The sequence below is a fragment of the Eptesicus fuscus genome, chromosome 9 (genome assembly GCF_027574615.1).
Source record: "Eptesicus fuscus isolate TK198812 chromosome 9, DD_ASM_mEF_20220401, whole genome shotgun sequence".
Taxonomy (NCBI): domain Eukaryota; kingdom Metazoa; phylum Chordata; class Mammalia; order Chiroptera; family Vespertilionidae; genus Eptesicus; species Eptesicus fuscus.
In genome coordinates, this window is record NC_072481.1 from 31,752,296 (window position 1) to 31,764,657 (window position 12,362).

At 40.4% G+C, this 12,362-nt stretch overlaps 2 protein-coding genes across 3 annotated transcripts in view; one reads left to right on the forward strand and one right to left on the reverse strand.

Moving 5' to 3' along the window:
- Positions 1-447, reverse strand: part of TCEANC2 (transcription elongation factor A N-terminal and central domain containing 2) — a 40,981-nt gene extending 40,534 nt beyond the window's left edge. The window contains exon 1 of the mRNA XM_008139277.3: positions 1-447. The gene's annotated coding sequence lies outside the window, so the exon portion shown is untranslated.
- Positions 440-12,362, forward strand: part of TMEM59 (transmembrane protein 59) — a 27,810-nt gene continuing 15,887 nt past the window's right edge. Inside the window, exons 1-5 of one of the 2 annotated variants that reach the window (XM_008139278.3) lie at positions 440-688; positions 5,653-5,758; positions 8,298-8,392; positions 10,166-10,318; positions 12,035-12,116. In XM_008139278.3, the coding sequence (XP_008137500.1) occupies positions 500-688; positions 5,653-5,758; positions 8,298-8,392; positions 10,166-10,318; positions 12,035-12,116 (625 nt within the window). In that variant the 5' untranslated portion in view covers positions 440-499. Of the gene's footprint in view, positions 689-5,652; positions 5,759-8,297; positions 8,393-10,165; positions 10,319-12,034; positions 12,117-12,362 lie in introns of those variants that run through there. The other variant, XM_054720524.1, reaches the window with a different exon arrangement.

The following is a 12,362-nucleotide window of genomic DNA, read 5'->3' on the forward strand; positions in this document are numbered from 1 at the left end:
CAGGAAAAGCAGCCTGGCAGCAGCGAGGCCCCTCCAGAGAACTAAGGTTGCAAAGAGTGCATTAAAAGTCTCTTTTCCAGTCTCGGCCTGATGAAACTAAACGGACGCTACTTTCCAGGGTGATAGTTTCTCGGAAGCGACGTCCGCCCGCAGAGAGCCTCAGCAACACAGCACACCACATTCCCCAGAATGCACTGCGAAGGGGCGGGGTGAGGTCGCCCCCAGGGTACTGTAGTTCTCCGAGACCAGCTTTCCCGACCGCCAGGGCGCCTCCCGCCGGTGAAGAACTACGTGCCCCAGCATGCCCCGCAAAGGAAGGAAAGGGTCTGGGGTGCCGGTTCGCTCCCGTGCTCGCGAGGGTTGGCTCCACCTCTTCTGACCGGGACTGCGGAGGCGGAAGCGGCAGCCGGGGGGGCGGGGAAGGGGCTGGCCCCGGAAGGAGGAGGAAATCCTGAAAAGAAAACAGCAACAAGCTGAGCTGCGGTGACAGAGAGACAAAATGGCGGTGCCGAGAGGGAGCCTCCGGGTCAGGGCCCAGCTGGGGCTTCCGCCGCTGCTGCTGCTGACCGTGGCCCTGGCCGGAGGCTCGGGGACCGCCTCGGCCGAAGCGTTTGACTCGGTTTTGGGGGATACGGCGTCTTGCCACCGGGCCTGTCAGTTGACCTACCCCTTGCACACCTACCCCAAGGTAGGGCCCGTCGGAACCGGGCTACAACCCTTGCCTGGCCGTTCGTCTTTCCGCCCTCCCGCTCCTCTGTCGGCTCTGGGAACCTGGCCGTTGAATCCGCCATTCAACCGCTGTGTCCCACCTGTGTCGCTCCTGTTTTCCTCCCTAACCCTACTCGCACCCGCTCCCGCTATAATTGCCGGAAGTTTGTGCTGCACCCACCCTGTAGTGGGCCGGGGAATACGGAGATGAGACAGGGAGCTTGCGGGGCAGCAGTGCACTCTAAGCGGGAGGAGGATGCTGACTGTTAATACGGATCCTCACCTTCAGGGAGCCTAAGGATCGGCGGGGGCGGGGGGCAGGAGCAGAAGCGCAAGCCCACAAAGGGTTCCTTCATAAACCATGTCTACTGAGCACCTCTCTGGGCCGAGAGCGAAGTGTCTGTGCCGGGAGTCCGACGAGGAGACGATCCCACTGCGGTATGAAATGTGCGAAGCAGCCCGAGGAGTTGTGAGTCGCCCTGGAAGGGCTTTCCGCCGGTATTGAATTACTGTGCGCCGGGCGCTGCCTCTAGGGCCTGGGATGGCGTAGAGAAGAAGCAGGTAGATACACCTGCATTGAAAGAATTTACCATTCAGTGAAGTGAGTAAAGAAATGAGACCAACCCTCAGGGAAGAAGGAAGGGGTCACAGCTTGCGGAGAGGAGTAACCCTACTTTCACTGCCTCCCCCGCCCCCCCTCACACCCCACACCCACACACACACAGGTGCTGTCTTTCCTTAATTCCATTCTGCTTCTCAAGTTGTTTTTTCGACTTCTTGAGAACTCTGTTTACGCAACATTCTAGATTGTGGGGTGAACTCCCTCGCCCTTTCCCACATATAATTTGGGTATATGCTTTCCTCACCCCACTGCCTTCATTTGCAAGAGCTTTTGTGATGTTGCTGGTCTTTTTCTTCTTGTTTTTCCTTCATCTCTATGTTGTTTGCTTAGGGTGGCTAGCCCATTTTGTTTGCTCTCTCAGTCTACAAAGTGACCACGAGGATAAGCCCCATGAAATTAGGATGTTCCTTATTGGCCAGTGTTTTCAGGTCTTTGAAAATGGAAAGTTCTAAATGCTATCCCTTCCCATATGTCTGTTTACATTGCCTGAGGATTATCAGTTTTCAAGACAAAATGTGGGAGAGGGTATTTTCCTAAAATTTTCAGTCAGAGACTAATATAGCAAGAGAGAGAAGTGAGAAATTCTGATTTCCAGACTTAATGTATACTTATCCCTAAATACATTGTCTTCTTCTCTTATAAACCTCTCATCTGAGAGGATTGTATGGGGAAACTCATTAATATTGATTTGACCTGGTTTGGCATGGAGACTAATTTTGTATCATTCAACTATTTGGTTTTGGATTTTATTTCTGAGATTGTTCCTAGCAAATTTGCAGTATGAACCGGAATCCTGGGAGAATAACTAAGTAATTTGAAAGGATAAACATTTCTGCAACTTTTAAGTACTTTTATAATATCCACTCCTTCCTAAAATACTCTGATCTCTAAGCTATTTTTACTTATTCTTTAAAGTTGTTGTCACCAGGAACTCTAAATCATCTGGCTTCCTGTAAATACTGGACTTAAAATGTATTAACGGTCTACCTTCTGTTAGCTGATTTGATGAGGGATTACCCATTATCCCTAATTCTCACAACCACCCTGCAAAGTAGGGTTTTACAATTGAGGAAATTGAGGCTCTGAACGGTTAAGTGACTTGCCCAAGGTCACATAGCCAAGAACTAGTGGAGTAGTTGGGATTCAATCCTAAAACTGGATATACTGTACTGCCTTTTATTAAAAAGTTCTATTAAAAATAATTTACTTGTTTCACTGATTTCTGTTGGCCCTCCTCCCACTTATTGTACTTTGCAGTTCAGGGGGGGGAAAAAAGCGGTGTGTTATATAAGAAATGAATTTAGATGAATTTACAAGCTCACATAGCCTCTCTTGGGCTGGCATTTGTAGCTGGCAGATAGAAATTTATTTTAATGACTTATTTTCAGAAGTATTTTGTAAGAAAGTAGAATACCCTAATTGTTTGTAAGTAATTATTTTTAAATTATGGTATTTTACACTTTAACTTTCCTTAAAAGTGCAGTTGCTTAATTTGCCTGGGTCTAAATACAAGAGGCATAAGTTTATGTTAATAACAAAGCTGACTAGATCCAGCCTGGTCATATTTTTTTTTTTTTACAAAGTGTGGGCTCTGGAACCATACAAACCCAGGTTCCATCCACAGCTCCACTTTTACTATCTGTGTGTCCTTGTCCTTACTGATCACTTCTCCTTATGCTGTTTTGTCAGCTACAGAAAAAAACCTTCACACCCTGCAGAGCTAGTGTGAGAATTAAAGATAATATATGTGGCATTCTCAGCAACTGCCCAAGTGCTGAATAATGAGAGAATAGTTAGCTTTACTTAGCTCAGAATGTGAAAATGAACATAAAATCTATAAATGGTATCATTGAAATTCATTGTAATTATTAAGCTGGTATTCCATTTGGTGGGGAGCACCATTTCCTTGTGCTCTAAATCAGAGAAAATATCTATAATAATAAAAGCGTAATATGCTAATTAGACCGGACAGCTGAAACACCTTCCAGAAGTCCTTCTGGATGAAGCCGTGGCGGTGGGGCTGAGGCAGAGGCGGTTAGGGGCGATTAGGCAGGCAGGTGAGCAGTTGGGGGCTATGAGGCAGGCAGGTGAGTGGTTAGGAGCCAGCGGTCCCGGATTGTGAGAGGGATCAGGCCTAAACTGGTAATTGGACATCCCCAAGCCCCAAGGGTTCCCGGATTGTGAGAGAGTGCAGGCTGGGCTGAGGGACATTTAACCCCCCCCCCCATGCACGAATTCGTGCACCAGGCCTCTAGTATTTGATAAAAGCTTGCCAGTCATTTGGGATACATGGGTCATGAATCATTTACTCAGAGTAATAATATTACCTAGAACATGAAACACGTACTTAGAATAAGGATATGATTCTTCATAATGATTTTTGAGTGCCTACTCTGTGCCAAGTGTTGTATCAGATGTTAAGTGTTAGTTCAGTGCCTGGCACGTTATGGGTGCTCATTAAATATATTATTAATGTTATGTCTATTTATTTGTATAGCACAATATTAATGATATTGTGGATATAAAATATACAGCCCTCATATTCAAGATTGACATAAGTTGTTGTCCCTGTTTTACAAGTAAGGAAACTGAGGCTGAGAGATTAGGTTACTTGCCCAAGATTGTACAAATGGTGGGGCTGAGCTTTAAATCTAGACTGTTTTCACCATGCCATACATGTTCTCTTCTGAAAATGGTACTGGAGCCTGGCCAGAGTGGCTCAGTTGGTTGAGTGTCGTCCTGTGCACACACATACTTGGATTTAGGTCTCAATCCCCCAGTGGGGCACTTACAGAAGGTAACCTATGGATGTTTCTCTCTCTCTCTCTTCCCCTCCCTCTCTCTTCCCCTTCCTTTCTCTAAGCATGTCCTCCGGTGAGGATTAAAAAAAAAAAAGGTACTGGAGGGCTTATTTGGGTTGGTTTAACAGAAGAAAACATATCTGAAAAGGAAATGGCATTCAGTAAAGTTCTTAATGATGAGCTCATGCTTCCTCTGTGCAATATAAGGAAATATGTGGTACTCCAAAGACATGAAAATTCTTTCATTGTTGTACAAAGTCTGCAAAGGCTACTCAGGTATGAAATTTATTTTAATTGCTAAAATTCTTTCAGTTTCACCTTAACAATAAATGCAACTAGAACTGAGGTCCAAAAATGTGCTGCCTTCAAAGCTTGTTTAATATTAGACTGCAGCCATCTCTTCCTAATGGATTGCTGCTGCTACATAAATTTTACTAATCCTCTGCTGGAAAGAAATGCAATCTGTATTCCATTGTTTGCAAACTGGTATATGCACATGCTGTTGCCTTCCCTTTTTTGGTGCCCGCCAGTTTGTACACAGTGGATCACATAGTAAGTTGAGGGGGCTTCCCCACATGTACTGGTTTGTTTCAAATACTATATGTAGTTCATTGATGAAAAGCCTGTGGAAGACATTGTCATTAGTCTTAACTAAGCAGGTAACATTTCCCAGTAATGAAAAATACATCCTATCTTGAGCTCACACACATATACAATGATGCCTATAACTTGTTTTCTCTTTCAAAACTCTATTATTATGGTTAACACTACCATTTATTGAGTACCTTGTATGTCCCAGGTACTGTACTAAGAATAGCTATTTCCAGCAGTACTGAGGGGGGTGGAGACAATTTATAGCTATTATCTCCTTTTATGATGAGAAAAACTGAGATTTAGATAAATAACTTGTGCTGGGTCACTCACCTAAAAGGTTTCAATCCAGGTCTGGCTAATTCCATTGGCCTTTCCCATATGGCGTACTGTTGCTCTTGTTTGTGTTTTTAGTAAATAAGCCAAGTTTTAAAAATCCTTTTATGTAAGTATTCATATAGATGTACACCTCACTTTGTGGGGCCCTTTATAGCGCTATTGGCCATGTGAAGCTAATCATGATACTTTTCCTGATAAGCTTGATGATTTGTATAAATATTTACGGCAGAAGTATGCTGTTTGTCCTAAGGTACTTGCTTACTCATTTATATCTTTGTTAAAGTTCTGATTATGTCGTTGTTATTTTTATTTTCAATTCCCCACCACCACCACCACCACGAAACAATAGGAAAAGAGTGATTTTACTCACTAGACTTCTTTCTTTGGTATCACTTTATAAACAAGAAACTAAAACTTCTTTATAGGGGAAAGGTCTGGGGCATTACCTGGCTCCTGTCATTTTTCTTTCAGTTATAACATTTTTTATGGACAGTTTATAATAAACTTACTAACTTTGCTTTCTTCTGACCTTTTTTCCCTGAGGGAAATATATAATTTTTTTGTAATCCTCCCTGTTCTTGAATTCCCTAGGAAGAGGAGTTGTACGCATGTCAGAGAGGTTGCAGGCTGTTTTCAATTTGTCAGTTTGTGGATGATGGAATTGATTTAAATCGGACCAAATTGGAATGCGAATCTGGTAAGATGTTATGCTAATGACATCAGCAGTCTATAGCATTGATGTTTTCTCTGAATTGTGTTATACTTTTAATGTATTTTCCTCAGAAAATGAGAAGCATAATGTTTAAACTAGTCATCCAGCATATTTTAATTGTTATGAAGTTAAGAGTTTTAGTAGCTGCTGCTAGAAATTTTATGGTCTTTAAATTTCATCTTTTGTTGAGATAGTGTTTATTTTATACTGTGGATAGGACACCTTTGTTTAAACAAGTATTTGGTTTAGACAAATGCTGTAGTAATTAGCCTTCCCATAATTCATCACTACCTTTTCAAGAGCTAATATAATTTTCCTAAGCCTTTCAACCATTGGCTAGTTAGCTTAGCTCCAAGTTTTTTTTTTATTGAATCAGGCCTTTGACTCAGTATTTAATAGTATATTCTTTTGTGGGTCATGCCAATAAAAGAGGTAACCAGTCTTTGTCATCTCTTAAACCACTGTTCTTATTTTTGCTGAAAGAGGTGTTTAATAAAAAACAACAACGCTGTAATAAGGACAAAATTGACATTTAACTTTTTAAAGAACTATAATGGAATTTTCTCCATTCATTACATTACATTTATTCAGCGTAGCAGGAGGTGTCTTACTCCTTATCACTATGCCATGACTAACATCCAGCCTCTGTGATCTCATAACCTTATTTTTTATGGCTCAGTCTCCGAAACTGGCCATCTTTATATGTGCATAATGCTGTTCAGTTTATTATCTAACATCTTTGAGAAGTATATTACAAATACATGACTGGGTTGGAAAGAAAAATAAGATTGTTATAGTGGTGAAGTGTTCTATCATAAGAAAGAAATGTCTCTGGTAAAAGAAGAGAGTATATCTGGTAGAGACCCATTTTACCTTTAGAATCCTGCTGTAGAACATTTTCTAAGTTCCATTTTCTTAGAATTTAGGGTGTTAAACTAATTGTTTTATTTTTTCCTTGCCATGTGAATAACTTTGTTTCTCAACTAACTGATCCAGTTCCGAATAGTAATATCATATATTTGTGTAAATCACCAAAATATATTATTTTGTTTAACCCCATTAAGTAGGTGGTTGTATTTCCATTTTAGACTTATGGAATTCAATAGTCAGAGAGGTTAAACAGTTAGCCCAAGTCACATAAACCACCAACATGATAGAGCCAAAACTTGAGGTTGCCTGTTCAATGAGGTTGTCTGTTCAATGTTTTTTCCACTGTGTAAACCTTAGCATGAAGCTCCCCTCTTATAAATGTCATCATATAGGAACTTGAGTGTGTAATTAATAGATTTATACCTGAAACATTTGACTTGTGGGCGATAAAAAATAGGGGTATTATTAAAATAACTAGAGGCCCAGTGCACGAAATTTGTGCACTGGTAGGGTCCCTAGCAGCTGCTGGCTGCCATCCGGGGCCTCCTTCCTTTCCTCCTGCCACCTGTCGCCACCGGGGCCTCCCCTCCCTCTCTTCCCTTGGTTTCCTGCCGCCGCTGCCACCGGCCAGGGCCTCCCTCCCTTCCTCTGGCCGGCCTTGCCCCCTGGTCGAACTCCTGGACGACCTCCCAGTCAAGGGGACGATTTGCATACTACGCTTTTATTATATAGGACAGGATACATTTGCTACTATTACCAAATTTGGAAATTCATATTGATGAAATGTTATCTATATAATAAAAGCCTAAGCGACCGTTACGGCGGAACGACCAGAATGGCCGGTCACTATGATGCACACTGACCACCAGGAGGCAGACACTCAATGCAGGAGCTGCCCCCTGGTGGTCAGTGTGCTCCCACAGTGGGGAACGCTGCTCAGCCAGAAGCCAGGCTCATGGCTGGTGAGCGCTGTGGCGGGAGCCTCTTCTGCCTCCGCGGCAGTGCTAAGGAGCAGCGAGCAGGTGGGCGGTAAGGCGTGAGGGGTCCTGGACTGCAAGAGAGTGCAGGCTGGCTGAGGGACCTCCTCCCCCTAGTGCGCAAATTTCATGCACCAGGTCTCTAGTTTTAGTATAATAAACTAGAGGCCCAGTGCACAAAAATTCATGCACTTGTAGTGGGGGGGGGTCCCTCAGCCCTGCCTGTGCCCTCTCACAGTCCGGGACCCCTCAGGGGATGTCTGCCTGCCAGCTCCCCATGGGTAGCGGGCCTAGGCTGGCAGGCAGACATCCCTCTAGCAGTCTGGGAGCCCTCGCTCCTTACCACCCGCCTGCTCACTGCTCCTTACCGTTCGACTCACTGCTCCTTAGCGCTGCCTTGGAGTCGGGAGAGGCTTCTGCCACCATGGTTGCGCTCACCCGGCTTCTGGCTGAGCAATGCTCCCCCTGTGGGAGCGCACTGACCACCAGGGGGACAGCTCCTACATTGAGTGTCTGCCTCCTGGTGGTCAGTGCGCATCATAGTGACTGGTTATTTGCCGTTCGGTCAATTTGCATATTATCCTTTTATTATATAGGATTTCTTCATAAAATGCCAAATTCCTTTTCTTTCTTTCTTTCTGTCTGTTTCTTGTAATTTGATTGTTTTTCTCTTACAGCATGTACAGAAGCATATTCCCAATCTGATGAGCAATATGCTTGCCATCTTGGTTGCCAGAATCAGCTGCCATTTGCTGAGTTGAGACAAGAACAAGTATGAGACAAAACTGCCTTTCAAAATTGCCTGCTTGTATTGCACTTACTTGTATTGAAATATTTATCACCCACTTGATCCTATTTTAGTATTATATTTTAAATTAGTTTTCAGCAAACAAATTATATATTTGCACACAGACAAATCAATTACATTTTTCTATGATGCGTTACTGTTAAAAGATATGTTCACATACATAATCTCACTTTGTTTTTTCTCATTGTCTAGTGAAGATATTATCCCCCTTTTACATATGAAAAAACTGAGGCTCAGGGAAATTGATAGTTCAGTCTCTTTTTTTCATCCCAACTGCAATTACCTTAACTCAGACCATCATCATTTCTCATCTACATTACTAAATTAAATTAACTTCCAAACTACTTTCCCACTCTAACCCCCTCTAGTTTATCTTTTAGTCTGTGTCCAGATATTTACTTTCTCAATGGAAATTTCATCATGTCATACTTCTATCTTATTTATATATTTCAGTTGCTCCCCATTATATACAAGTTTAAGTCCAAACCACTTATCACAACCTGGCTCCTGATTACCTCTCCTATGTCATCTGTTATAATTTCCCACCCCTCATACTCTATACTCTGTATATACTAGGGAAATTTTCTAGATTTTATTAACTTTTGTATAGAAAATACAGCCCACATGATATAAAAAACTCAAAAGGTAAAAAGAATAAATAGTGATAAGTCTCCTACCGCTATATTTTTCTCCATTAAAGTAGCCAGAGTTACCAATACAGATATATTTTATGTATATACATGCATTCTTTTTTAAAAATTAAAGTATACATAGTGAATGTCTACTCTTTACACTACATATTCCTTTGTATGAATTTATCATTTAATAAGCATTCCCTTATTTTTGGACATGTAGGTTGTTTCTAATCTTTCATTTAACAACGGTATTGCATGTTTTGTGCATTTATGAATCAGAATTGGAGGGGAGATATGTCAATTAGTGTTAATTCCTATCAGTAGCTTACTATATATGTATTCAGCCCATAAATACTCTCTCACCCTCCCGTGTTATCAGATGTCTCACATTGTATGCATATATTCTTTTGATTGATTTTTTCCTTCTTTTTCATTGATGTTAATTATGGCATGATTTATTTTACTTGAAAGCATTAAAGATAAGAATGGGTGACTTATCCCTTCCCCTTCTATTTCTTGAGCTTTGCTAGGCCTTATTTAATCAAATCTTAAGATTCTCCATATTTGTTGTTTTTTAATCCTCACCCAAGGATATTTTTTCCATTGATTTTCAGACAGAGTGGAAGGAAGGGAGGAGGGGGGAGAGAGAGAGAAAAACATTTGACGTGAGACAGACACATCGATTGGTTGCCTCCCACATGAGCCCCAACTGGGACCAGGGATCAAACCTGCATCCAAAGTATGTGCCCTTGACTGGGAATCAAACCCACGACCCTTTGGTCCGAGGGCTGGGGCTCTAACCACTGAGAAAACCAACCAGGGCAAGAGTCTCCATATTTTTTTATCTGATTCAAAAGCCTTTTATTTTCATACAGGTGATAGGTAGCTTATAAATGTGTTTGGTAGAAATTAAAGGGATTTTCAGCTTTACCATAGTCAATTTGCATAGATAACTAAGAGTTTACTTGAATGCTAATTATTATAGTAGATTCACTTAATGCTTTATACCCTGTCCTAATAAGGATTTGATTATGTTGCTCTCTTGAATATACATATATATAAATAATAATGTATTTATTATGAGTTAATTTTTTTTTTAAAGCTCATGTCTCTGATGCCAAAAATGCATCTACTCTTCCCTCTAACTCTGGTACGGTCATTTTGGAGTGGCATGATGGACTCTGCACAGAGCTTCATAACCTCTTCATGGACTTTTTATCTTCAAGCTGATGATGGAAAATTAGTTATATTCCAGGTGACGACTGTTCTTCATATATTCATCTAAATACCAACAACAGTAAATGTATATGTCTCAAATGAATGTCTTGGCATAGAGCCATGTCACTTAAAAATATTTATCATGACATAATAATTACTTATTTGGCCTAACAAAAACATTGGGCATCACGGCACAATGTGACTTACACTCCCATCTGCCTATTGGAAGCCTATCTAAAGCCCTCAGTCCTTACCTAATAAGAACTCTGAATCTTCTAAATTGTATAGTGGCTAAATTGATAAAAATGAAACCTAGATATGGGAAACAGGAATAATTAAAATACTTAGAATATAAATAGTGGCATGTATTTATATCCTATATGGACATTAAAGAAAAGCAATATGATGTAACTTTTAGTTGTTTTTAGTGCTTTTCTTCATAACTCTTACAAGAGAACTTACTGAAAAAGCATATTGCCGCCTAGAGAAGTAACTTTTTTCCTACTTCATTATTTACCATGTGATGTGATAATAATAGTAGTCTTCTTTTAAGTTCTTATGTACTAGGGACTTACGTATTTTATCTTCAAACAACTTCATGAGGTTGTATTATCCCTATTTTATTGATGAGGAAACTGAGTCTAACTTGTTTAAGGTCACCCTTAAACACCCTTGTTTGAGGTCAGTAACAAAAATAGGCTTCAGACTCAGGTCACTTTAACTCCTAGGCTCATATACCACCCTACAACATTGTCTTCTTTTTAATTCTATAGTTAAATTCCTTAATTTTTTTAAATTTAATCCCTGAGGATATGTTTATATTGATTTTTTTTTTCTTTTAGAGAGAGAGAGAGAAACATCAATGTGAGAGAGAAACATGATCAGTAGCCTCCGGTATGTGCCCCAACTGGGGATCAAACCGCAACCTTTTGGTGTACCGGACGATGCTCTACCAACTGAGCCACCTGGTCAGGGCAAATTTCTTAAATTTACCAGTCCACAAATTATGCTGTGGTACTGTCTTTCTCTCAGGTATTAATTAAAGTGAACCTTTAATTATTATTACTAAGTGAGTGGCTTACTGTAAAGCTAATATGTGATTTTCTCTCTTTAAATTTATCAGTAAGTTTTGTGTCTTAAAGCTATTTAAGTTAAAGCATAAATTGACTCTTGGAGTGGAGACCTCATTCATTCCTGATTAGATGTGAGATTAGCTGTTTCTCTCCTTGTGTCAACCTGAGTGTAACTAGGATAAAGAAGCCCCCACTCCAGAGGGTCAGTGCTATATGTAGAGTATGGAGTATTTAGCTGTAATTTATGAATTACACTTAGGGAAGAATGGAATGTTTCAGCTGAGAAAAAATAGAGATAGTAAGTGTTTAGTCAAATATGTTGGCAGTCTCCTAAATTATTCCTGATCAAGTAGAATTAGAAATCATTTTTGCAGAGTATGATATTTAATGCAGTATGCTATAATTTGTCCTTTTTTCTATTTCTTTTTTTATGCTGTCAGGAAGTTAAACTAAATATTTGATGATGCCAAAAATCTGTCTGTCTGTTTGCAAGGCACTGGATCTGATGTTTAGGAAGTGTAATTAAAGTATATTGTGGTTAATATGTTTTATTTTTTTATACCATACTTCTGTTACTTTTTCTCAATTTGAATGTTTGTAGAGATTACGTGTTACACAACTTGTTACTGAGAGAGGCTTAAAGAGTACAAATGACTTAATTGCTTTCATTATCATTTTAGTCTAAGCCAGAAATCCAGTATGCATCACAGTTGGAACAGGAGCCTACAAATTTGAAAGAATCATCGCTAAGCAAAATGTCCTGTAAGTTTTCTTTTACGCAGCAATCAAATCTGGTTGTGGTAGAATTCGTTGCATGATTGTTTTTACACTAATAGAATATGAACAAATAATTTCTAAAACTTTGAGTGGTTCTCAAACTTTAATGAGCATTAGGATCTGGATAGCTTATTAAAACAGATCTCTGAGTCCCACCTCCAAAGTCTCCAATATTCTAGATCTGGGAAAGGACCTGAGAATTTGCATTTCTAACAAGTTGCCAGATTTTGT